Here is a 27,604-nt window from a genome sequence, read left to right as displayed (position 1 = left end):
TGGGGGAAAATAATCACATGCCTAAATGTTCATTGTTCTGAAGTAATGCTTCAATTGATATAAATAAACCTATTGGGCCTGGATTTAGTGTAATAATGGCAGTGAAACTGTTGTCGTTCATCATCATTGTTCGAAAACTGACTTGAATCTGCATTGAACTATGTATCTCTAAGTTTCACCTATTTTATTGTGGCTTGGGTACCTTTTAAACATTGAAAATATAACAATGTATATTGATTTCAAACGACCTGGAGAAAATGTTTTTTTTTTTTTGTACTTGTTTTCATCACACAGCCACAACATACCTCACCCCTCTCGGACAAACAGTTCCAGCTCCCTTGGATCACAATCTCCTGCTCTCTCTGCAGTGTCACTAGATTCAATAGTTGCCCCAGATACACCCATTCAGTTTGACATAATTTCTTCTGTCAGTGAGGACTTGTCTAACCAAGCAAAAACTTCAGGACAAGGTACCAGGTAAGTGAACATTGCAAGGTTTTCTCAGTTGAGTGAACCGTTTCAGATCAGTAGTAAGAGGGTAAATCCGCTGATTAGTCGGAAGGCTTTGTATTTTATTTGGAAGATTTTCTGAATATGATTCGTTTAGGATGTTTCGAGTACATAATTGGATTAAGAACATACTGAAATAATCATACTGACACATGGCACAAGAAAAGCTTTTCGGAGTGGATGATTTTTATATTGAGCAATTCCACTCTCCTGTTAGGTTTGAAATGTTTCTCTTACTGTGAGTAGCTCAAGCAAACAAATAAGGATTCCAAGGTTTGATCCTCAATATGAGCTGAGTTAGGTAATCTTAATAAGGCAGTGATTGGAGCACTACAATTTACCAGAGCATCCCTGGACTGGAGAAAAGAGGGGGGGGGGGGGGGGGGGAAATCCGAGGACTCTTGCTTCTCATTACTATCTAGAAATCTCAGCTCAAGTGAACATAATTTTTGGACAAATGGCAAGGTCAGGATCACCTGTGATGCCTTTTGCAGTGAAACAGCCCATAGCTACTGCTTAAGCTCACAAAAGAATTTGTGGGCGTGTCCAAGAGTGGTGCCATCGAAATGTGGCTCCAGGGAATGAAGGAAAGCAAATTTTACAGAGAAAGAGGAAGAAAACCGGTTCCTTTAAAAGTAATTGGACATTTTGCCATTTGTAATTCTTCCATTAGACGGACAAACCCATTTGGAGAATCTGGGGAGCCAAAAACCGAGGAATCTGAAGGTAGGTTCAGTATTTCTGTGGCAAAAAAGGGAAAAAAGTATGTACAGTGTAGCATACAAGTTGTGAAATACAAAACGTGAAAACCCACTAAAAACACTTTTTTTTTTTTAAAAAAAGGAAAAATTATTAAGTGATTATTCCCTTATTGAGTACACAGCAATAAGTATTAGGTCAAATGACAATTGTCTCTCATCCGCCTAGGTCATTCCACGGATGCATAAAAATGGTCATTATTTGCTGTGTAAAGCTTAATTAGTTAATAGTCCTGAGAATTCTAATTTTCTTTGTTTGATCGGTAACATTTTCAAAATCTAACATATAGTACTAACCATGTTACCCATTACACATCGTAGAATAATGAGGATTAAGGATCAAGGTGAAGCATCTCGAACATTTGCTAATGTCACAGTTTATCAATTCATATTTAGAACATATTTATTTAACAACGTTAGGGGGGTATTTTCTGTCTCATTTTTGGCGGGCAGGAATAGCGGAGGGGCCGGAGAATTGAGCCGGAGTCCCAAAACACCTTTTCTGCCGGTGGCATTTCCTCGCTCGATTGTTCTCGCCACATCTCTTTGCTGCCTCCCCCCCCCCCCCACCTCCCTCCCCCCCAAAATTCCCATCCCCATCCATAGCATTTAATTACCAATGCAGATTAAGTATTAATGCCTGACAGTCCCGCCCAGGTTGGACTGTCCATTCACATCGGCTTGCCCTCATGCTGCTGTGAATCACAAAAGATCTCTCACGACGTGCATCTGGCGAACTGAACCTGCAAGAGGCCCACAGGTGTGTACAGCTTCAAGGGAGATTGGATGCCCGGGCAGTGCCGGGTGTGGGTGTGGGTGTTGTCAGGGGTTCTGTGTCCTTGGGAGTTGGGGAGGGGTGGAGTCCTATTTTCTATTTTTACTTTTTGTTTTAGATCGGGGCGCCCTTTTAAAAACTCAACCTCGATTTTTCAAGAGCTTAAGTTACTGGCGAGGTGGACTCAATCAGCCAGCATAATGTCGTGGGAACCCCCCTCCCCAGTGTCTAAAAATACAGTAGGATAGGTCGGGGGGGCTGGGAGATTCCGGCCTTAGTCTCATTCATTTTTGTGATGGGTTTAATTGTGATGACAGTATTTAAGCTATTGCCTTTTATGGTTAGCTTACTGTACTTACTGTCTTGTCATAAGAATAAAGCATACGGTAAATTAAAATGTTACTCGTACAACTGACTGAAGTTTCTCAGAGATGGGGTAGTTCAAGCTCTAATACATTTGTCTTAGAATACAGCTGCTGACCAAACTTTATACTGCTCGCTGATCCTATTCACTTTTATTTTTACCCTTTATGACTCCATGCATGTATAAAGTGAACCAATTGAAACAGATTGATGTTTTTATTCTGTATCTGGTGCAGAATCTATTCTTCAGCAGTTGTTTATTGTGAGATTCCTTGGTTCAATGGAAGTAAAAGCAAATGAAAACTCTGATGTTATTTGCGAGACAATGCGTCAGATCCTTGCCGCCCGTGCTATACATAACATCTTCCGGATGACTGAGTCACATTTACTAGTGACCGGTGACTGTTTGAAGTAAGTTCTTTTTTTGTTGGTTCGCAGAACTGTTCTCTGTCTTTGACCAATTAAAGTATGTGTGTGGCTGATTATAATTTGCTTTACATTTTAGATTGATTGATCCTCAGACTCAAGTCACACGCTTGAGAGTAGGTATTAAAATTATATACTGTCATCAATATTTTTGTAAAAGGATTATGAACGTTCGTATTTTCAAGCTTGCTAATGTTTAGTTCACATACTAAGTATAAAATTGCTTTATATCCAAGGTATTTCTGTTTTGCTTCTAAGTGTGATGAAAACCCATTACTCCTGTGTTGCAGAACCTTCACTGAGACTTTTCTCCATGTCATGCTTTTTTGTTACAGTTCCCTTTGCAAAATGTGGTACTTTGTGCAACTCACAAAGAGAACAAACGTCTCTTCGGGTTTGTGCTACATACAGAGGGAGGTAGAATAGAAGGACGACCAATCTCAATCTGCTATGTGTTTGAATCAAACAATGAAGGTGGAAAGGTCTGAAAGAGCATTTCTTGTGATAATGTTTCCTATTCTGCTTTAAAGCAAATCAGTAATGTCAACTTGACTGTAAAACCACATTTCAATTATAATCACATCATTCAGATCACTCAGTCTTAGTTTATTAAAAAAATATTTTTCTTCTCTATTTTCACATTTTCTCGCAAATTTACACCCATCAACAATAAACAATAGCCGGTAATGAATGCAATGTCAATTCCCATATCAACAACAATCCCATCCTTCCACCAAACCCCCAAACAGCAGCCCGCATGTTAACATAAACAAATAACAAAAAGGAATCCGGAATCACCGATACTCTCCATTTAAAAAAAATATATATATGTTTATTAAGAATTTTTCAACAAAATTTTCAACCATACAAACAACCCCCCCCCCCCCGTAACAAAAAAAAGAAAGAAAGCTCGCATAGCAAGACATGAACATGGCAAGTCAATAAGATACAGAACTTTGTACATTGGATTCCTCCCGTACATGTCGGTTTTCCGGATCATTCATGTGTTTTCTTGCTCAAATGCCCCCCAGAAAAAAAAACCTCCCCCCCGCCCCCCCCCCCGGTTGCTGTTGCTGCTGTCCGACCTCCATTTAACGCTCCACGAGATAGTCTAGGAACGGTTGCCACCGCCGGTAGAACCCCTGCGCAGACCCTCTCAAGGCAAACTTTATCCTCTCCAACTTGATAAACCCAGCCATATCATTTACCCAGGCTTCCACGCCGGGGGGCTTCGCCTCTTTCCACATTAACAAGATCCTTCGCCGGGCTACTAGGGACGCAAAGGCCAGAATGCCGGCCTCTTTCGCCTCCTGCACTCCCGGCTCGTCCACTATTCCAAATAGTGCTAGCCCCCAGCTTGGCTTGACCCTGGCTTTCACCACCTTAGATACTGTTCCCGCCACTCCTCTCCAGAACCCCTCCAGTGCCGGGCATGACCAAAACATATGGACATGGTTCGCCGGACTTCCTGAGCACCTCCCACATCTGTCCTCCACCCCAAAGAACCTACTCCGCCTCGCCCCCGTCATATGCGCTCTATGAACCACCTTAAATTGTATCAGGCTAAGCCTGGCACACGAGGAAGAGGAATTAACCCTACTTAGGACATCAGCCCATAGCCCCTCCTCAATCTCCTCCCCCAACACCTCTCCCCATTTACCCTTCAGCTCCTCTACCAAAGCCTCCCCCTCTTCTTTCATCTCCTGGTATATCGCTGACACCTTGCCCTCTCCGACCCATGTCTTGAATCCCCTGTGCCGGGAGCAGCGGGAATTCCCTCACCTGCCGCCTCACAAACGCCCTCACTTGCATGTACCTGAAGGCATTTCCCGGGGGTAGTCCAAATTTCTCCTCCAGCGCCCCTAAGCTTGCAAACGTCCCATCGATGAACAGGTTCCCCATTCTTCTAATCCCTGCCCGATGCCGGCTCTGAAACCCCCCATCCATCCTTCCTGGGACAAACCGATGGTTATCTCTGATCGGGGACCACACCGAGGCTCCCATCGCAACCCTGTGCCGTCTCCACTGCCCCCAGATCTTTAGCGTTGCCGCCACCACCGGGACACCCATATTCACCATTAACACATACAGTCTCCCCCCCCCCCCCAAAAAAACAATGTTCGATGTAATCCAATTCTCGCAAGTGCATAATGATTAACGCCCATGAATTGTAGAACCCCTCCATCCTTCCCCTCAGTTCAGATTTGACCTTCTTAAGAGTCAAGAATTCCAGCAGGTCCCCCCGCCATGCCAGAGCACAGGATGGAGAAGTTGATCACCATCCCAACAGGATTCGCCTTTGGACGATCAACGAGGCGCAGACTATAACATCTGCCTCCGTACCTGTTTCCAATCCTGGCTGGTCCGACACACCGAATATTGCCTCCCGAGTGCCCGGGTCCAATTTCACGTACACCACTTTAGAGATTATCCTAAAAACCTCCTTCCAGTAATCCTGCAGCTTTGGACAGGACCAAAACATATGAACGTGGTTTGCACCCCCCCCCCCCGGGCAACGCTCTCACACATCTTCTACCCCCTCAAAGAGCCGGCTCATCCTCGCCCTTGTGAAGTGCGCACTAATTACCACCTTCAGCTGTATCAGCCACAACCTTGTGCACGAGGTGGAGGTATATTCCCTCCGGTGCACCTCACGCCAGAACCACTCCTCCATACCCTCTCCCGACTCTTCCTTGCACTTTGCCTTGATCCCTTCCAGCGGACTCAATCTTAGTTATTGGATTTATATGTTGCGTGATCAGAGAATGCACTGTCTCCTTCCTGTCCTGTCTCATCTAATCTCCACCATATCTAATCTGAAAATTATTTTGTGTTCACATAAGTATGCATTTTGACAGCCCCTTTCATGCTTCTACTATTTCTTTGGTTTACTTAGTTATGACATATAATCAATTTTCCCCTCTCAAAAATACCCTCCCTTACCTCTGCCCTCAACCCATTACTACTCAACTTTCATTCTCTTCAACTATCTAATGGGGTTAAATTACCTGAGTGAGTCAACAACCACCCTCTGTATCCCACTTGGCTTTATTGTGGCAGGTGTTTCTGCTTCTAAAGAGCAGTAATTATTCTGTCTGACCTTCCTGCCAATGTTCTTATTGTGGGCTAATTTCACTGGGCTCCTTCCTGTGTCATTGATACCATTCCCACATTAAGCCCCCTCTCTCCCATTGACCAACAATGATTGTCCCTCCGCATTTCCCTTCAATATGTCCACTCACTCATGAACAAACCCATACTATTCACAACCTTGCAGATGATTGTATCAACATCCCGGCTTTTACTGAAGCTCCGCTTACTGATGATGACAACTTTCCACTAACTAAAGTCTCCCTTACTGGCTATATTCTCCACCACCCACATTTCCAAAACTGTGGTGGTAGTATGGCTCTTATCACTAAGCAATACCTTTGTCTCAACCCTCACCCTTTGGCACCCCTTCTCTGAGCACTAAAAATCTTGTTGCCAACCCCAAGATTATCAACAAGGTCATCATGAACACTTTCCTGTATCCTTCACTGCCTTATTTTCTACAGCTGCCCTTGTAAAGCACCACTTTCCCCTGTGGGACTTTACCTGTGGGCTTTGGAACCTTGCCGCCATGGTCAAATGGCATTCAGAGGCATGTACTGTATGGACTGTGATTTTCCCCAATAGAAGGCCCTCGCAGACCTAAGAAACATCAGGCTGCCTTTTCCGGTAAGTGGGGGAGAGGGCATCCCAAGTCAGAGCTATCCTATCTCCACCTTTTTCAACTTTAATGTAAAATATTCCCTCAGTGTCAAGGCCACCATTGTGGAAGGGGAGCTGGTCTGCTGCTGGGAGATGCCAACACCGCCAGGCACAAGGAAATTGGCTGGAAAATTGGGCAGCACGGTAGCATAGTGGTTAGCTCAGTTGCTTCACCGCTCCAGGGTCCCAGGTTTGATTCCCGGCTTGGGTCACTGTCTGTGTGGAGTCTGCACGTTCTCCCCGTGTCTGCTTGGGTTTCCTCCGGGTGCTCCGGTTTCCTTCCACAGTCCAAAGATGTGCAGGATGGGTGGATTGGCTATGCTAAATTGCCCTTGGTGTCCAAAATGGTTAGGTGGGGTTACTGGGTTACGAGAAATAGGGTGGAGGCATGGGCTTAAGTGGGGTGCTTTTTCCAAGGGCCAGTGCAGACTCGATGGGCTGGAAGGCCTTCTTCTGCACTGTAAGTTCTATGAATCTATGAATCAATCGCCCTTTGATTATGTGCCTTAAACAACATTAGTTGGCTACTTGCTGCTTGCGAGTTGATGGTCCAACATACCCTCTCCCCATCCCACCTCCAAGAAAATAGTCCAGGGACAGGGTGGAGCTGGGTACTGGCACACCAGATAGCAGTGTGAATTTTACACACCCATTGGCCTTTGTACTCACTCCTAACAGGGCCTAAAAATCCATCTGACTGTGACTATGGTGCTCTTGACCACTTTAACACAGTGAACCATACCATCCTCCTCCAGCTTGGTGGGACAGCCCTTGATTGGTTCCACTTTTCATACCCAATCAAAGCCAGAGCATGTCCAGCAATACCCTCCATTATCATCACCTCTAGCATCCCAATTTCATTCATCCCTAGCTCCCTTCTCCTCATCTGCAAATATGGAGTCAGCTAATGGCACAGACTTCTAACTCTCAGCCTCTCATCTACTGTTAGGTTGCTTCTTCAATATTCTGTCTTTTGGGTCACCGTTTCCTTCAACTAAACATTAGGAATATCAAAGTCCAATGCCTTTGGCCATCAGAACAAATACCCTAGCCTCAACATTGTTTCAGACCCCTATCCTGGTTGAACCAGATCTTCCAAAATCTTTGTATCCTGTTCAGCCCTTGAACTGAATTTTAACCATGGGTTGTTCTCTTCTTTATACAGCATTAGATACACTAAGGTAGTAAAATGTGTTCAAATTGATTTTAAAATAAATTCTTATTTGTAGATCAAAACAGTGTATTTAGTAGTTGTGAATATCATAGTCATTTTCTTTCTAGATCTGTGACTCTGTTGGACTGGGCAAACAAATTGCTTTCCATTCGGAACTGGTAAGGTCAATGAATTTCCATTAATTACTAGCTTTATTTTAACAAACTGACTGTAACACTCGACCTCTCTCTTGCATTCCACCTCTAAGACACTTCTTTGACCAAGTATTTGACTAAGTCGCTGGTCATCTGACTTTTTAAAATAAATTTAGAGTACCCAATTATTTTTTCTCCAATGAAGGGGCTATTTAGCATGGCCAATTCACCTACACTGCACATCTTTGGGTTGTGGGGTTGAGAGCCACGCAAACACAGGAAGAATGTGCAAACTCCACACAGGCAGTAATCCATGGCCAGGATCGAACCCGTGTCCTCAGCACCGTAGGGTAGTTATGACGTTTGAGGGGGACGTTTTCTGAACACTCGGAGAAGGCCAGTTACCTTTTAGCTCACCAGCTGAAACGGCAGGCTGCTTCCTGGGAGATTGTGCAGATAAGGAACTCTGGGGCAATTTGGTTTCCGCCCCGCCTAAAGCCAACACGTCTTTTGAAACATTTTATCAGGCCCACTGTAGATTGGAGCCCTCAGAGGTGATATCGGCCATTACTGAGTTTTAGATGGGTAATCAAAGAACAAAGAACAAAGAAATGTACAGCACAGGAACAGGCCCTTCGGCCCTCCAAGCCTGTGCCGACCATGCTGCCCGACTAAACTACAATCTTCTACACTTCCTGGGTCCGCATCCCTCTATTCCCATCCTCCCATCAGTGGGGAGGCAGAGGTGGGAAAAGTTAGAAACCCTGTTGGACCCTGAGGAAATTATGAAACAAATTGGGTTAATGCAGACTGGTAAAACCTCCGGCCCTGATGGATTCCCCATTGAGTTTTATAAGACATTTGTCAGTCAGATGATCCCTTTTAATATTACATCTGCTTCATGACTCTTTGGCCGGGTGTTCGTTGCCCCTTACACTTGCGCAGGCCTCTATTTCCTTGATCCTGAAGAAGGACAAGGACCCTATGGAATGTGGATCGCTTCGACCCATTTACTTTTGAATGCAGACACTAAATTATTCGCAAAGGTACTGGCACTGCAGTTGGAACTCTGCCTCCCAGATGTGATCTCGGAAGACCAAACGGCTTCGTCAAAGGTCTGCAATTGTCGGCCAATACATGTCGGCTATTAAATATTGTCCCTCTCCAGTGCCCGAACCAGAGGTGATTGTTTCCATGGATACAAAAAAAGTGTTTGATAGGGTGGAGTGGGGATATCTCTGAGATTCTTGAGAGGTTTGGTTTTGGGCAAAAGTTCATATCTTGGGTTTGTTTACTGAATAGGGCCCCCACTGCTAGTGTTCGCACAAATGCATTGAGTTATTTGCATTTGCCTCTGAATTGGGGTACGAAGCATGGATGTCACTTGTCTCTGCTTCTATTTCCTTTACCAATTGAACCACTGGCCACAACATTAAGATCGTCCAGTAAGTGAATCATAGAAGAATCATACTACACTGCAGAAGGAGGTCATTTGGCCCATTGAGTCTGCACCGACCCTTCGAAAGAGCACACATGTCAACTCCCCCGTTCACCTTGCCGTATCCCCGTAAACCCATAGCCTAACCTGAACATCCCTGGACACTAAGGGGCAATTTAGCATGGCCAATCCACCTACCCGCACATGTTTGGACTGTGGGGGGAAACCAGAGCACCCGGAGGAAACCCACGCAGACACTGGGAGAACGTACAAACTCCACACAATGACCCAAGGCTGGAATTGAACCCGGGTCCCTGGCTCTGTAAGGCAGCAGTGCTAACCACTGCGCCACCCACTGAAGGGGATAAATCAGGGAGGAAGGGAGCATAGGGTGTCTTGGAATGCAGATGAATCTGCTTCTTCATATTAAGGACCGAGTTTCCATTATGGATGAGATAATAAAGCTGCTTAGAAGTTTTTTTTTTTAAATTTAGAGTAACCAATTCATTTTTTCCAATTAAGGGGCAATTTAGCGTGGCCAATCCACTGACCCTGCACATCTTTGGGTTGTGGGGGCGAAACCCACGCAAACCCAGGGAGAATGTGCAAACTCCACACTGACAGTGACCCAGAGCCGGGATTGAATCTGGGACCTTGGCACTGAGGCAGCAGTGCTAACCACTGCACCACCGTGCTGCCCAAGAAATTTTGACTCCTTCTCTGGGTATAAGTTGAATTTGGAAAAGAGCAAATACTTTCCGATTAACGCCCCCAGGGAGGGGAGCCTATCTAGGGATGTTGCCATTTCACCTTGCCAGATCTAGCTTTCGTTATCTGATTGGATCATGATTGGAACTCGCACCATGAATTTAATTATGCTGGTCTGGTGAATGGGGTCAAATCTGACTTGCAGAAGTGGGCAGGGTTCAGACTATTGAAATGCCTCCCCACTTTTCTCCCCAAATCCTCCTGTGTCGGAGTTAACAAATTAGTGTCCTCGTTGATTTGGCGAGTAAGACCCCAAGGATTGTTCCTCCAGAGAGATAGACAATCAGGTGGCTTAGCTTTACCCAATTTGTTATTTTCTTATTGGGCAGCCAGTATTGAGCAAGTACTGGGGTGGCTTAGTGATCCGAGTTCCATTCGGAAGCAAATGGAGGCGAATTCTTGTAGGGGCTCTAGTTTGGGTGCTTTAGTAACTGCCTCGCTTCTGTTCTCTCCTGCAAGATTTTCTTAGAATCCAGCCTGTGGTGTCCACCATGAGAATCTGGAAGCAGTTCAGACAGCATTTTAAATTTAGCTCCATGTCAATGTTGGCTCCTATCTGTAGTAATCATCTCTTTGTGCCAGCGATCTTCGACGTTTAAGTCATGGGACGAAGGGTTTGAAGAGGTTTGGGGACTTGTTCGTGAAGAGAAGGTTTGCCAGTTTCGAGGAGCTGTGAGAAAAATTCCAGCTCCCAGGAACCAATCTGTTTAGATATTTCCGGTTTCACAATTTTTTCCATTGGGCCTTTCCTTCTTGGCACCACCGTCCTCCCGACTGAAGAGGATTTTATCTTTGGCTGGGTCTGGTGGGGGGAGTATTTTGGGTATTTGTGGCCAGATCCTATCAGTGGAGTCGGCTCCGTTGAATGAGGTGAAGGTAAAATGGGAGGGTGAATTGGGTCCTATTCTGGATGATGAGGTACGGAGTGATGCTCTTTGCAAGGTCAACTCCACACCCTCCTGTGCTTGGCTTAGTTTGATCCAGTTCAAGATGTTACACAGGGCTCATCTGACCAAGGCGATGATGAGTGGGGGGTTTTCTGGGGTGGAGGACAGATGTGAACGTTGTTCTTGGGGACTGGCTAACTACACTCAAATGCTCTGGTCTCATCCCAAGTTAGCAAGTTTTTGATTCTCTTTCTTCAACGGCATATGGGGGAGATACTTAGTGTCGAACTGGAGCCATATCTGCTGGACACCCCGGTGCTGTAGACGGGGGTGAAGGCGGATGTTCCTGCCTTTGCGTTATTAATAGCCCGGAGGCGACTTCTGCTTGGGGAAAGTTCTCTGACTCTGCCCAGTGCCTCGGCCTGGTTGGGTGATCTCATGGCATTTCTACATTTCGAGAAGGCCAGGTACATCATGAGGGGGTTGGTGGAAGGGTTCTACCTAAGGTGGCAGCCATTCATTTCCTTCATCAAAGAGTCACCGTCAGTTGTTAAGGAGGTTTTACTTTAATGTTGGGGAGGTTTTACTTTAATGTTGGGGGGTTAAGAGTGGGTGTGTTTTTGATTGATATTGTGTTCTTTGTACATTGTAATTTGAAGCATCTGTTTTATTTTATCATGTTATTTTGTTTATAATGAAAAAGTTTTCAATAAACATATTTTAAAGTTGAAGTTAATTGTGACAGCAGCAAATTGTCATCCCTTTATGTTTTCATACTTTGCATTCTACAGAGGGCAACTAGTGGCCTGCAAAAGTCTACTGGCCTGAAGTGGAACTCTCTTTCTAAATCAAGATAAATATTTTTTTAAATTTATCTTTTCAGAGGCATCCTACAGTGATCCCCCTAAGGGCTATCTGTGTTAGGTCTTTTATTGAACACAGTCTATTTCAGGTAAAGAAATATTGGAGAGGGTGCCTCAAAATGGCAGTAGAGCCCATTTTAGAGAATCACAGGGCCTAACACCTGGTTCGGGTGTATGCCTTTTTTTGTTATTGGTGTCACACTTGTAATAAATGCGTGCTTCCTGTTCTCCCACATTGGGCGCTTGGGTGCCTGAAAAGAGGCATGGTGTTATTAACTATCTAGACCGAAAGTCTTGCTTGCCTGTTTTAACATTTACAAACCTGTTTGCAGTACAATAAATGCTTTGTTAACTTTTTGTATTAGGATCGGCGAACCACAGATAAACAGAAAGAACTTGACCGAGAAAAGGAAAGACAACTTAAAGAACTTAATAAACAAAAGCAGATTGAAAAGGTAAAACAAAACCAACTCTCCATGCAGTCAAATCATTCTGATGAGCCCTTTGGCTCCTATTTAGTTTGTTTGGATGCCTTATAAATACAGATTTGCATTTTATAGATAGCTTCAGAACAAAGTGCTTTGTGTCGACAGTTTGTTTTTATATTTTCCATTTTCGTGTGCAGCAAATTTTAAATACATATATTATAGGTGACTTGAGGATTTATCATTTTATATTATTCGTAGGCATGTTAGCTACAACATTAGTTATGTTTAGATGTTTTCTTCTTGTGATCTGATCTAGTTAATTATTAATTGGAATCTTCAAAACATGTTTTAAAACATGATTCCCTACTATCCACGAGAAACTAACCATATTAAAACAATGTTGTTTTCAGGATTTAGAGGAACAAAGCCGCCTAATAGCTGCCTCCACTCGACCAAACCAGACAAGTGGTGAGGGCCAGTTTGCGCCATTGGGTAATAGTAGCCAGTCAGAAGACAGTGATGCAGGAGATGATGGAAAGAAGAAAAAGGAAGTGGAAGCCTAACGTGTTGAGAATGAAAATGTTAATCAGGTCGCATTTGTGTTCTTAGAATAGCAGGTGACATGCACTAAATAAAGCCCAGATTTTGCAGTCAGCAGCAATACGAGATAGTTACTTCTGACCTTGAAGAATGTTGCCTGCAGAAATCTCTGATGTAGATTTCCCCTTTCTTGACATTAGTTTGAATCTGGTGCCAAGTAATGGGAATCTCCAGGCACCAACAACGGTGATGTCATCAAGCAGGGTAAGCAGCGAATCACATCAAACTATTCACATAGCTAGCAAATCGGGAAATTAAATACACTATACTTCACTTTAAATTTTATGGAGAGCGAAATAAGTGGTGGAGACTTATGCATTAGAAGCTAACATATTAAACTTTTTTAAAAAATGTAACTTGGAATTTTTATAAGAAAGGAAAGATTTGGCATTACATAAATATAAAATTAGTTTTCCTGCAAAAAGTTCTTTGGCAGTAATTCTGACTTATTGTGCCGTTTAAAAATCTAGTTACAGCTCATTAACAAGGTGTAACATTTTGGGGGATTTTAACAGTGTTATTACAGAATAAAAGGGTAAGTTTGTTATTGGTGCAATGATTTCCAATTGATTGCGGTCTGCCTGGACTTTGGCAGCACACCCTATGGAAGAGTGTAAAATTATTGACGGCAACTTCTGGATTTTCATGGACAATTGCACATGCGTGGATTCCAGATGTTGCTTTCAATTTCAATGGAGTAATGGTGACAAACAGGATTTCTACAAATTCTAAACATCATGGAATATGGGGGTAGTGCAAGAAAATAGTGTTGAAGTAGAAAGTCAGCCATAATCTCAATGAATGGCAGAGAAGGCTCGAAGGGCTAATTGGCCTGCTCCTATTTCTTATCTTCCTATGTTCAAACGCTGACAGTTTTGCCATTATTACAATTGCAAAATTCAGGCCAGAAATACAATAATGCAGTTATAAAAACCTTTAGGATCACTAATTAATCTAAAAGTTAACTTGTAAAAGTTGTTTTAGGCAGCTCAACCCAAGTGTGATGGAAGCTTTTAAAAACCTTTCAACCTGCAGCTTGCCTATCATAACCCGCTAATGTAATAAGGGAAAATAATCAAGATAGCACTGTAAAGTTTGATTTTGAATTGCAATAGGTTGCTTACTAATTCATCTGCATATCTTTGCTTTTTTATTTGAAAGCTTTAATTTTTGAAAGTAAAGGACTATGTATTCTATATTTTATACATTTCATCCTTATACTGTGTATTTGTTTAGAGAGAGTTGGCATACATACATTGTTCATGTTTTTTTAAATTAAGAGATCTCCTATGTATCTTCATAAAATTATAACTTAGAAAGGAAGCAATTACTGCTTTTGATAAATTGAATGGAAGTTATTTTTCCCCTTTACTAATACTTGCTTTATAATTGAGTATGCTGTGCTCTACTTAAGAAGTGAATCATGTTTATAAAACATGTCCAGTTGTCTTTTGTGCAGTTAATGAAATCACCTGATTTACAGTATAGTGTTATATTTTCTTTGGGATATCCGTTATAAGCTTCACAACTATGACACACCACTTGAGATTGAACAGCTATGGGATAACAGTGTGGACTGTAGGTCGATGCACAATATTACAACTATTATAGCCGATCTATTGTAGAACATTTTGAATTCAGCTTTGTGAAGTTAAAATTGATCTGATGCCCTCAATTAACTTTTGCTCAAACTGAATTAAGCCACCTGTAAGGTACCAAATTGATTTTAGCCATTTGTGCCAGGATGACAGGTTTGACAACTATTTTATGTTTTGTTGAATTTAATTCTAAGATTGGGTGAATGGGCAATATGATATATTTTATATACATTTTTGGATAATGGGTTGGGGGGGTGGATCTTTTTAGGAACCCTGAAAATTGCTTTATTTCTCTGGCTGTCGCACATTATCCTTATTTATTATCTTTTAAGGATATCATTCACAACTGTGAAATGGTTTTGAGCAGTGAGAAATTCTAAGTACTTTGGTTGAGCTTTAGAGTAGATATTACTCAGTATTCCCACAAAGCTGTTTTACAGTTCTACAGTGTCCATCATTGTTTTGGTTAAACATTTTATAAAGATTTTTAAAAAGTATGTATCATGCAGTAGGTGTGAGCTTGTATTTTGTAATGAAGTAATGTGGTTTTATTTGAGGTTGTTTGCAACCGCTGCATGCTACCAAATGGTTGTCCCTTATATTAAGATCATTTTCTCATATTATGGTACTACAGTTGAATTATATATAAATGTAAAAGAACTATGTCTTATCATTGAGTAATGTACTAATTACGATTTTCCTATTTTAATTCTTAATTGGCTTAAATGTGGCGTTAGTATGATTTACGCAAAATTTATCAACATGCCAAAGAAGCAAAATCACTTGCATTAAATTACATTATATTATAGGCTTGATATTCACCTTGAAGGGGAAAACTTGCACTGTAAGCACAGACCATAGCACCTTGTTGAAATAAAGCACATTGTAACTATAAAATTACCAGCAAAACAAATTCTATAACACCTACAAATGTTCAGAATGACCTATTTTAAGGTAACAATATTCCTCTTCAAATATATCTGCCTTGCCTCAGTGAATTTACATACATAGAACATACAGTACAGAAGGAGGCCATTCAGCCCATCAAGTCTGCGCCGACTCACTTAAGCCCTCACGTCCACCCTATCCCCATAACCCAGTAACACTAAAGGCAATTTAGCATGGCCAATCGACCTAACCTGCACGTCTTTGGACTGTGGGAGGAAACCGGAGCACCCGGAGGAAACGCAGACACGGGGCGAACGTGCTGATTCCGCACAGACTGGGACCCAGCGGGGAATCGAACCTGGCGCTGTGAAGCCATAGTGCTAACCACGTGTGCTACCTTGCTGCCCTAATTATGCATCACCTAATTATGAAGTACAGCTTCCACGAAGACTGTAAATTCTGAATTTGAATATTTAAGTTAGAACCAGTAAAAAAAAATCTAATGTATTAAAACGAGGCCTAGTCTAACCACTATTCTAGATTTTTAATGTATAAGTACTAAGGGCGGCAAGGCAGCACAGTGGTTAGCACTGCTGCCTCACCACGCTGAGGGTCCGGGTTCAATTCCGACCCCGGGTCACTGTCCGTGTGGAGTTTGCATATTCTTCCTGTGTTTGCGTGGGTCTCACCAACACAACCCAAAGATGTGCAGGGTAGGTGGATTGGCCACGCTAAATTGCCCCTCAATTAGAATTTATTTTTTTTAAACTAGAAGTATTACAAGTTTAAAAATCCCCTCTAATTGATTTAATAATTTATAGAATAGTGTTTTCTAAAGATCCACATTTTGTACTTCATTTTCCCAAATCAAAGGAATAAAACACTTGAGTGGGCTTTTCTGTGTTTTCTTTTTGGTACTTATTTATGTTTGAGAATTTGGAAAATAACTTTGTAAAACGCTTAGTAACTTTACCCAGTGAGTAGCTGAGCTACACAGACCACAAAAGGCCATGGCCCAGTCATTGTTTTAATCTGAATGGGCTGATTTCAGAAAGGCAACAACAAATCATGTCAATTGATCTCATACTTAAGTTAGGGAGTGGAAATTAAGATTCCTGCTTTTTGATTTCAGCAAGCCCTGCTGGAAGTGCACATATTTGGATATATGGTGAGGAGTACAACCAGTTGAGACAACCTGACACTTCAGGTTTCTGCCTTCCTGTTTTGTTAAAGCAGAAGGAGTTACTAAATCTTTAAATTAACATTGAAGATGCAGCAATTGAGACTCTGATGTAATATTGAGACGCTCCATTTGTTATTTCCGCCTAGAATGGACCTCGTGTTTGACCCCACATAGAATATGGTCAATGTTTCAAAAACAATTTTAGGACATAGTGATAAAATGGGAAAAATAAGAAATCCAATAATTTGAAATGTATTCTGGTGGTTGATGTTTAAAGGGAAAACAAGCTTTTTAAAACTGAAATTGGAATAAAAAGACACATTGTGTGGATAGAACTAGGGATTTGATATGCTGATTAGCCTAGCAACACCGAACAAATGTTTATCTGGCAAGTTAGTAACAATGGGAGATGGAGTTCAAAAGTGAAGTAGTGATGGTAAATGTACAAAAGAGAAGATGGGGTGAATTTCACATTCACATTATAATGTAATAAAGATAATGAAGAGGAATTACTGCAAAGGTTAGTTCATATAAGGTAAGATCAAAAGGAAAAACAGTATATCAGAGGGAATTATGCACAGTAGCTGTTTTAAGATGGAAGCCCACGTGGCAGGAAGCTGTGTCCACACCCAACACGGTGTGCCTGAAGAAAAGGTGTTTTGAGAAGCCAGTTGTCTATATTCTAAATGGGAAGCAACCCCAAAAGATAGTGGTGCCTGGTGTAACTGCTGCTGAATTTTGCTGATAGTTTTAAAACCTATGGGATGTTGTTTGGGGACGTTTAGCTTTGAGGTTAAGAATCAGAGAGGTTTGGAACTGGGTCAATTTAAAGATATTGTGGCTAGCCATTAATGTATTTGAGTGTATTTTGAGTTGACGTTCTAGTGTTTCACTGTTTAATAAACATTTATTTTGTTTAAAATCATCACAAAAGAGTCTGGGACTCTTCACTCGTCCTCACATCCTTCATTCTACCAAATTTCAAAATACAGTTGAAAGCAGGTATTCCAAAGTTCCCTCCTAGATTTTGAATACTCCCAACATTTAACATCAGTTGTGCTCTTAACAAGTTTTATCTAACTTGCGCCGAGTCACGTCCACTCATCATCCCCATGTTCAATGACCTACCTGAATGCTGACAATACCCAACCCTATCTCATCACCTCTTTCGACGCCTCCACTATTCCTAATTATCAGACCTCTTGTCCAGCATCCAGTACTGGATCAGTAGAAATTTCCTCAAATTAAATATTGGGAAGACTGAAGAAACTCGGTTCCCTAATTGCTGTACTGGCTCCATCCCCTGGCAACTGTTTGAGGCTGAGCTGGGCTGTTCGCTACCTAGGTGTCAGCTATGACCTTGAAATGAGCATCTGACCACATCCATGCAATGACTAACATTACCTGACTCTGTTCCTGTCTCAGCTCATCCACTGCTGAAACACTCATCGTGCCTTTGTTATCTCTAACCCAACACATTCCTGGATGGTCTCCTATGTTCCATCCTCTATAAACCTGAGGTCATCCAAAGCTCTGTTGCCCATGTCCTTGCAGCAAATCCTTCTTCCCCATCACCTGTGCTCACTGACACACTCTCTTCTGGTTAAGTATTACCTCAATTTTAAAATTCTCATCATTGTTTTTAAACACCATCCTTGGCTTCATCCCACCTTTTTTCTAATCTCCAGTCCCACTACCCATCTCTCTAATTCTGGCATCTTAAGCAATTGGTCAATTGTAATTGCTTCCACATTAGTAGCCATGTCTTCAGCTGCTCCTTATTGTTCCTCCTTTAAAGAGGCTCCCTTAAACGTGCCTATTTGACCAAGCATTTACAGTATTTTTAAAATTCTTTATGTGGGATGCGAGTGCTGCTAGCAAGGTCAGCATTTGTTCCCCATTCCTAATTGCCCTTGAGATGATGGAGGTGAGCTGCTTTCTTGAACTGTTACAGTCCAAGTGGTGTAGGTTAATCCAAGATGATGTTGGGAGCTCCAGATTTCTGACCCAGCAATATGAAGGAATGGTGAGTGTTCAGAGTTAGGTTGCTAAGTGGCATAAGACCATAAGACATAGAAGCGGAAGTAAGGCCTTTCGGCCCATCGAGTCCACTCCACCATTCAATCAACTCCATTTACCCGCTCTCTCTCCATAGCCCTTAATTCCTCGAGAAATCAAGAATTTATCAACTTCTGTCTTAAAGACACTCAACGTCCTGGCCTCCACCGCCCTCTTGTGGCAATGAATTGCACAAACCCACCACTCTCTGGCTTGGTGCTGGTGTTCCCATACATCTGCTGACCTTGTTCTTTTGGGTGGTTGCTGTTTTGGAAGATGCTATCAAAAGAGGCTTGGTTAGTTGCCTCAGTGCATTTTGTAGATGGTACACATTGCAACAACTATGCATTGGTGTCAGGAGTGGATGTTGAAGGTGGTGGATAAGGTGCTGAGTGCTGCTTTGTCTTGAATGGTGTTGAACTTCTTAAATATTTGTGGAGCTATGCCCATCCAGGCAAGTGAGGAATATTCCATCACACTCCTGACTTGTGCCTTGTAGAAGGTGGGCAGACTTTGAGGGACCAGGAGGTGAATTCCAAGCCTCCGAACGGCTCTTTAACAACAGTATTAACATGGCTGGTCCATTTCAAGTTCTAGTCACTGGTAACCCCCAGAATGTTGATGGTGGGGATTCAGAGATGGTAATGCCATTGAATGTCAAGGGAAGGTAGTTCGATTCTCTTCTGTTGAGGATTGTCATAATCCGTCTCTTGCGTAGCATGAACATTACTTCTGTTACGATCTCTGTAGACATCTATAATTTTTTAAAAACGGGATTATAACTTCCAATCATTAGCTGAAAGAACTACTGACAAGGTTTCATATTTAAAAACCTTTATTGTAACAAATGACTAACATTATTGACGAAACACTACTTTATTTTTGTGGGCAACTATTTTAACTACAGGAAATGAAATTCCATTTATATACTTGTCACCCATCACTCTTTCCAATGAACTATAGTTACTTCAACTTCTAGTGGGTTCCCATGTCCCTGCCTCCCATGTCCCTGCTTTGCAGAGCAGCAACTTTGAATGGCTATCACCAGCCACTTTCTGAAATCCAACACTAGCTTGTTCACATGATTCTTCTCCCCCAGCCATGCCAGAACAAATTTCCCGATCCGTAGAAAGCTATAAGGAGTGACTCTTCGACTAGAGATCATCTCTTTCCCATCCAGCTGTGGTAGCTCGCATAGTCAACAGACTTCTCTCTGCTAACCACACAGAATTGCTGCTATCTGCTTGTCTGCGATATACATTAATTTGTAGGTAAACCTGTAACCTTCCTGTGTCCTCTTGCCCACATTAACCCTGCATTCAGGTAGAAATGCTAATCAGCTATCCTTGACCTCAACTCTCCTCTTAGAAGTAAATGGATGGGGACCTGTTTATAGATGGGACGTTTGCGAGCCTAGGGGCGCTGGAGGAGAAGTTTGGGTTACCCCCGGGAAATGCGTTCAGGTATATGCAAGTGAGGGCGTTTGTGAGACGGCAGGTGAGGGAATTCCCATTGCTCCCGGCACAGAGGATTCAGGACAGGGTGATTTCGGGTGTATGGGTCGGAGAAGGCACGGTTTCGGCGATCTATCAAGAGATGAAAGAAGAGGAGGAGGTTTCGGTAGAGGAGCTAAAGGGCAAGTGGGAGGAGGAGCTTGAGGAGGAGATTGATGAGGGTCTGTGGGCTGATGCCCTGAGTAGGGTTAACTCCTCTTCCGCCAGGCTCAGCTTAATACAATTTAAGGTTACTCACAGAGCGCATATGACAGGGGCGAGGTTGAGTAGGTTCTTTGGGATGGAGGACAGGTGTGGGAGGTGCCCGGGAAGCCCGGCGAATCACGTGCACATGTTCTGGTTGTGCCCGGCACTGGATGGGATCTGGAGGGGTTTCACGAGGACTATGTCCAAGGTGGTGAAAGTCCAGGTCAAGCCGAGCTGGGGGTTGGCAATATTTGGGGGTAACGGACGAACCGGGAGTGCAGGAGGCGAAAGAGTATTCTGGCCTTTGCGTCCCTGGTAGCCCGGCGGAGGATCTTGCTATTATGGAAAGACGCGAAGCCCCCCCAGTGTGGAAGCCTGGATAAATGACATGGCAGGGTTCATTAAGCTGGAGAGGATAAAGTTTGCCTTGAGAGGGTCTGTGCAGGGGTTCTTCAGGAGGTGGCACCGTTCCTAGACTATCTCGCGGAGCGTTAGGAGGAGGTCAGCAGCAGCAGCAACCCCGGGGGGGGTATTTGGGGGGGTTTCCCCAAGGGTACTTTTGAATATCATATGGGGGGGTTAATATATGCGGGAGAAACCCAATGTATAAGTAGTTTATTATTTTTGATTGTGGTGTTTGTGTTCTTTTTGTTATGGGGGGGTTTGTTAAAAAATTTTGTTGAGAAAATTTGAATAAACATTTAAAAAAAAAAAAAAAAAGTAATTGGATAATTTACAGAACAACTGTTTACTATCCCAACCTACAGGACTTCGAGTTTACCATGAGTAGACCTAGAGTCTCTCAGACAACTACCATCGTCTCCAAGTGTAAATACCTTGCACCGGCAAAACAATCTAAATCTGTCTTTGATTACTAACAATCAAACTACCCAGGCTTACTATCAGACAGACTGCAGAACCCCTTACATTAATCCTAAATTTAAAGATACAACTCCACAATTTAATAATTTATAAACTCAATAATGTTATGAACAGGTGGGGATTTTCCTCTTGCCACCATTTGTAAGCAGAATCAACTTTGAATGTTTTTTGAATAGGTGGTATATTTCCAACCCCTTGGTTTTTGTGTGACCCACTTCTACTAATAACCCCACAACAAACTTGAGGTAGAATTAACTTTAAAGGTTAGTTTATTGTACGCATTCAAAAACTACAAATGATTGGCCCACAACTTCCCTTTTTGCACTTCTACTGAAAAGGGATGGATAGGAAATTGAAGTTTTTACAGTACAGAGACCACACAGAAAACAAGTATTGGTTCACGTGAGTTTCAAAATCAAGGTACAATGAGGAATTATTTTATGGACTTGGTGGGCTGAAAAGTGGTGTTGTAAAATTCATCATTTTGGTGGTGTTGATGTCCCAGCAGACTCAGGTTAGATGGGGACTAGTTGTCCAGCCTGGCCAGGGATTGCTTTGTAGTGGCCTGCTAGTCATTTTTTCTTTTTAGAAAACATTTTATTGAAGCATTTATAATTTTAACATTTAAATATTCTAAACAACAGAGCGGTCCGACACACGCAACAACATCACAATAACATACCCAACTTCCCCCCCGCCCTACCTCCTGACTGCCCGTATATTAGATTTCCTATCCTTATTCTACAATGCCATGTCTCCCTTTTTTTCTTCCCCCCCCCCCTCTCTGCTGACGGTCAGTTCTCCTTAAAGAAGTCGATGAACGGCTGCCACCTCCGAGCGAACCCCTGAATTGAACTTCTGAAGGCGAACTTAATCTTCTCCAGCCTGAGAAACCCTGCCATGTCACTGACCCACACCCCTGACTCTGGAGGCCCCGGGTTCATAGAATCATAGAATTTACAGTGCAAAAGGAGGCCATTCGGCCCATCGAGTCTGCACCAGCTCTTGGAAAGAGCACCCTACCCAAGCCCACACCCCCACCCTATCCCCATAACCCAGTAACCCCACCCAACAATAAGGGCAATTTTGGACACTAAGGACAATTTAGCATGGCCAATCTACCTAACCTGTACATCTTTGTGGGAGGAAACTCGAGCACCCGGAGGAAACCCACGCACACACGAGGAGAACGTGCAGACTCCGCACAGACAGTGACCCAACCCGGGAATCGAACCTGGGACCCTGGAGCTGTGAAGCAATTGTGCTAACCACTATGCTACCGAGTTCCTCCAGCCCAGCAAAATCCATCTCCGGGCCACCAGGGAGGCAAAGGCCAAAACGTTGGCGCCTCTTTCCCCCCCCCCCCCCGCCCCACCGGGCCCCCGGGTCTTCCGATACCCCAAATATTGCCATCTCTGGACTCGGAGTAGCTCTCCCTTCCAGGACCTCTGACATGACGTCAGCAAATCACTTTCAGAATCCCCTCAGCTTCGGACACACCCAAAACATGTGTACGTGATTCGTCGGGCTTCCCCCACACCGCCCACACCTGTCCTCCACCCTCCACCTCCTCAAAAAACCTACTCTTCCGGGCCATAGTCATATAAGCCCTATGGACCACCTTGAACTGGATGGCTAAGCCTGGCACATGACGAGGATGAATTGACTCTCCTCAAGGCCTTTTCCCATAGTCCGACTTCCAACTCCCCTCCCAACTCTTCCTCCCACTTAACCTCCCCAATTGGAACCCCTTCCCACTCCATCAATTCCTTATATATTTCCGAGACTCTCCCCATCCCAACCCCTGTTTTTGACATCACCTTATCCTGCAGTCCCCTTAGAGGGAAGCAAGGGAAACTTGGAGCCTGCCTCCAGACAAAGTCCCGCACCTGTAGGTACTGAAATCTGTTCCCAACCGGCAACTCAAATCTCTCCAGGCTCAGAAAACCATCTTCAATGAAGAGATCACCAAATCTCTCAATTCCTGCCCACTGCCACCTCCTAAAACCCCCGTCCAGCCCTCCTGGAACAAAATGGTGGTTGTCACAGATCAGTGACTACATCGACATCCCCTCCAGTTTCATGTGCTGCCTCCATTGCCCCCAGACCCTCAGGGTTGCCACTACCACTGGGCTTGTGGAGTACTGAGCCGGCGAGAACGGCAGAGGTGCTGTTAACAAAGCCTCCAAACTTGCACCCTTACAGGATGGTGCCTCCACTCGCTCCCACACCGACCCCTCCACCACTACACACCTAGCCATCGATATTTTCACCACCCAGTAATAATAAAATTTGGAAGGGCCAAGCCCCCCATCCCCCACCCCCATTCCAAAAGGAACTCCCTGACCCTCGTGACCTTACCAGCCCATACGAAACCCAAGATCACCGAGTTCATCTTCCTGGAAAATGATTTGTGGATAAAAATTGGAAGACATTGAAACACAAATAGCAATCTCGGGAAGACTGTCATCTTCACAGTCTGTACCCTCCCCGCCAGTGACAGCGGGAGCACGTCCCACCTGCAGAAGTCCACTTTCATTTGCTCAACCGCCCTGCCCAAATTTAACTTATGGAGCTGACCCCAGAGCCTTGCCACCTGAATCCCCAGGTACCTAAAACTCCTTCCCACCACTTCAAACGGTAACTCCCTCAGTCTTAGTCATATGTTAAACAATAAACGGGAGCTTGCAGCTCAGGAAGGCAAAATTAACCCGTTTAACAAGCTAGAGTCTTGGGTCATGTGACTTTACATCTCTATAATGTCTTCAACAAAGGATGTTTATCCAATGTTTGGAAAATGGCTTTATGTTCCAGGCTGATAATGTCTCAGCCATAATGATAAGACCGAAATACTGTAGATGCTGGAAAGCTGAAGTAAAAACAGAAAATGCTGGAAAAACTCAGCAGCTCCGGCAGCATTTGTGAAGAGAGAAACAGAAAATGGTGGATAAAATAGCTCCGAGAAAGAGAGAGAGAAATGTTTACTCCATTTGCATGTCTCAGCACCTCTGGCTCTTTGTTGAAATCAAATGTTTGGGAAGTCATTGTCACCATAGACTGACTCCACTACTAACCATTTGTCCAATGCAAATGGCCTTCGTGTGCCTTCCTTTGAAGTTGTGCTGTGCCGTCCCAGGCGGTCTGGTAGAAGCTCCTTGGACATAACAAGGTGTGACATTCCCGAAACACAAGTGAATTTGTTTTGTTCTGGGGACTTAGACCATCAAGATGGCTGACCCTCTGTCTCTATGTTCAGCGGAAAAGTTGAGTTTAAAAATAAAACATAGCAATAAGGATATATTTTTATAAAAAAGAGTGTTTGATTTGTTCTGTCACACTTGTAATACTTGCCACATAATCAGTTCAAGCCTGGATGTTGTCCAGGTCTTGGTGTATGTGGGTATGTACTCCTTCCATACCTGAGGAGTCTTGAATGGTACTGTACACTACAATCATCAGCAAACCTTATGATGGAGGAAAGGTCATTGATGAAGCAGCTGACGATGATTGTGCTTAGGATACCACCGTGAGGAACTCCTACAATGATGCCTGGGGCTGAGGTGATTAGCCTCCAACAACTGTCTAACATTGGTGTGGCTCAGTGGCAAATTTGCTTTATAATTCTGTCATGTACCTTGGGATGTCTCCCAGTCTGGCAACAATTCAACTTTAAAATTCTAGTCCTTGTTTTTAAATTCCTTTGTAGTCACACACTCCACTCTGTAAACTCCTTAGTCCTAAAAGCTTTTGAGATCTCTGGGGCGAAATTCTCCCGAAACGGCGCGATGTCCGCCGACTGGCGCCCAAAACGGCGCCAATCAGACGGGCATTGCGCCGCCCCAAAGGTGCAGAATGCTCCGCATCTTTGGGGGCCGAGCCCCAACATTGAGGGGCTAGGCCGACGCCGGAGGAATTTCCGCCCCGCCAGCTGGCGGAAACGGCCTTTGTTGCCCCGCCAGCTGGCGCGGAAATGACATCTCGGGGCGGCGCATGCACGGGAGCGTCAGCGGCCGTTGACAGGTTCCCACGCATACGCAGTGGAGGGAGTCTTCCGCCTCCGCCATGGTGGAGACCGTGGCGGAGGTGGAAGGGAAAGAGTGCCCCCACGGCACAGGCCCGCCCGCGGATCGGTGGGCCCCGATCGCGGGCCAGGCCACCGTGGGGGCACCCCCCGGGGCCAGATCGCCCCACGCCGCCCCCCCCCCCCCCCCCCCAGGACCACGGAGCCCGCCCACGCCGCCTTGTCCCGCCGGTAACGTAGGTGATTTAATTTACGCCGGCGGGACAGGCAATTTATCGGCGGGACTTTGGCCCATCCGGGCCAGAGAATCGAGCGGATTCCGGCCCCTGCCGAATCTCTGGTGCCGGAGACTTCGGCAACCAGCAGGGGCGCGATTCACGCCAGCCCCGGCGATTCTTCGACCCAGCGTTGGGTCGGACAACGTTGCCCCAGATCTTTGTTATTTTTGGCTAAATGCAGCACTAAGTGCTGACTGAGTGCCGTTTTGGGCGCCAGTCGGCGGACGTCGCGCCGTTTCCGGAGAATTTCGCCCCTGAAATCAGTTTGCAAACTAGTTTCTTTAAATCTATACAGGGAAACATGGTGGATGAATGTTGAGTAATTGATAGCTTACCACAGTTTGAGTATTGTGAATAGATTCTTAAGTAATTTACCAACAGGGTTCTTGGTCAATGAAAGGGAAAAGTTGTTAGGTGTTCATTCACTTGGTAGAAAGAAAAACAAATCTAATTCCTGTTTTCTGCTCTGAGACATTGCTAAGTTGAAATGAATTGACGATGCAACTCATTAGTCCTTATTCTTAAATCAGAGATCGACCATTGATATCACAAAGATATTGAGCGGGATTCTCCACCCTGCCAGCCCCGTTTTCCGGCACAGCACAACCCCGCCTGCAGTGGGATTCTCTGTTCCCATAGCCGGCCAATGGGGTTTCCAGTGTGGCCACCCCACACCGTTGAGAAACTTGTGGGCATTGGTGTGCAGCTGGTGAAGCGGAGGATCCCGCTAACAGAGAATCCTGCCTGTGTCTAACAAGCTTTTGGTGTATTATTTACAGTATTTTTATGACTAAAGATACATTTGATCAATTTGTTTAAAACTATTCAAACTGTTACACCCTGTACCAATATATTTTGATTAATGATATTGTCCTTGCTTCTACTTAAAAATGGAAATATATGTACATAGGTTGATGTTCAATGAATAATAAACCTTAAAACAAAGTTAAATATTGGAAAGAGCAGTTTGTTTCATTTGTTTGTTGATATTAAACAGTTATTCAAAAACCACTCTGCCTAAGTATTTGTTTAAACTTTACACAATTAAGTCACCAAAAATACATCTGTCATAATAAGCTGGGTAAGCCAGTCCTTTAGTGAACTTTCAATGACAGTTGACTCCAACAGTTTTATAATGTACCTCATTTATTTTAATTCTTCCCCTCACTGCTTTCATTTTAGACATTGGTGTTCCTCAGTAAAATAATCCAGTGACAATGACAGCACATTGAAACAACAGACCCATTTAATTTCTTTAAATTCAAAAATAATGAAGGTAATGGTAGTGAAATGATTGATCTATATTGTGATTTATGTATCTTGATTTAATGGAAAGATCAAGTTAAATAGTAATCTTTATTATTAAATATTGCACAGCACAGATCTGTGAATTATCCAGATCTATGAAGATATCTTTAAAATGTAAAATTGGATTATCAGATATGTATCAAGTTTCTTGCCCACCATAAAGGTCGTATTCTTTAAAGCGAATATATTCTTTAAGACGCATGGGCAATGACAGGAAGGTCATAAATACAGGACACCTCAACCTCATCCGGCCCATGCATTTTCTGATCTTCAGCCTGCACAGATGCTTCAAACAACGTGGGTTTTCTGGAATTAAGGAGGGAATAATCGTAAATGTGCACCTACTTAAGAGATTATGAATTACATTTTTTTAAAAAAGAGTGTTAATTAGTTCACATCACTTTCCACAAATCTCGACACACAAAGTTTCATATAACTCAGATGTATCAAAAGGCAAAATGCTTCGGGAAATACCAGAATTTAGCATTTACTAAATTTGTAACATCAAAATCAGAAAGATACAAATTTGGGCAGATTTCTACAGCAGATTTAAATGGTGCCTTTATGATGCGTGTACCAATTAAGAGGGGCACCTAATTTTTGAATGCTGTGGAAGCAAAAGCATTAATCTATACAAATAGCTTTGCATTGCTTTCACATTTAGTAATTGTTCAAATGCTGACTTTATAATAACAAAAATCTTTGGTTGTCTATTAAGATTGCTAAGGAGTTAAACTATGTCAAAAGAGCTTAGGCCCATCATACATGTGTTAACCAATCAGTAGGTGTAGTATTTTGGAGTCTGAAAGAA

At 43.4% G+C, this 27,604-nt stretch overlaps 2 protein-coding genes across 5 annotated transcripts in view; one reads left to right on the top strand and one right to left on the bottom strand.

The window, feature by feature from the left end:
• Positions 1-26,496, top strand: part of appl1 (adaptor protein, phosphotyrosine interaction, PH domain and leucine zipper containing 1) — a 106,845-nt gene extending 80,349 nt beyond the window's left edge. For 2 of the 3 annotated variants that reach the window (XM_072472440.1, XM_072472442.1), the window contains 8 exons: positions 295-477; positions 1,184-1,236; positions 2,643-2,817; positions 2,912-2,948; positions 3,168-3,314; positions 7,867-7,917; positions 12,215-12,304; positions 12,688-26,496. In XM_072472440.1, coding sequence (XP_072328541.1) covers positions 295-477; positions 1,184-1,236; positions 2,643-2,817; positions 2,912-2,948; positions 3,168-3,314; positions 7,867-7,917; positions 12,215-12,304; positions 12,688-12,840 — 889 coding nt within the window. In that variant the 3' untranslated portion in view covers positions 12,841-26,496. The remainder of the gene's footprint in view (positions 1-294; positions 478-1,183; positions 1,237-2,642; positions 2,818-2,911; positions 2,949-3,167; positions 3,315-7,866; positions 7,918-12,214; positions 12,305-12,687) is intronic. The other variant, XM_072472441.1, reaches the window with a different exon arrangement.
• A 136-nt stretch (positions 26,497-26,632) lies between these two features.
• Positions 26,633-27,604, bottom strand: part of asb14a (ankyrin repeat and SOCS box containing 14a) — a 50,150-nt gene continuing 49,178 nt past the window's right edge. For both annotated transcript variants that reach the window (XM_072472437.1, XM_072472439.1), the window contains one exon: positions 26,633-27,099. In XM_072472437.1, the coding sequence (XP_072328538.1) occupies positions 26,933-27,099 (167 nt within the window). In that variant the 3' untranslated portion in view covers positions 26,633-26,932. The remainder of the gene's footprint in view (positions 27,100-27,604) is intronic.

This window comes from Scyliorhinus torazame, chromosome 13 (assembly GCF_047496885.1).
Source record: "Scyliorhinus torazame isolate Kashiwa2021f chromosome 13, sScyTor2.1, whole genome shotgun sequence".
Classification (NCBI taxonomy): domain Eukaryota; kingdom Metazoa; phylum Chordata; class Chondrichthyes; order Carcharhiniformes; family Scyliorhinidae; genus Scyliorhinus; species Scyliorhinus torazame.
The sequence above is the reverse complement of the archived record's forward strand: the minus strand, read 5'-3'. Positions and strand labels throughout refer to the sequence as shown.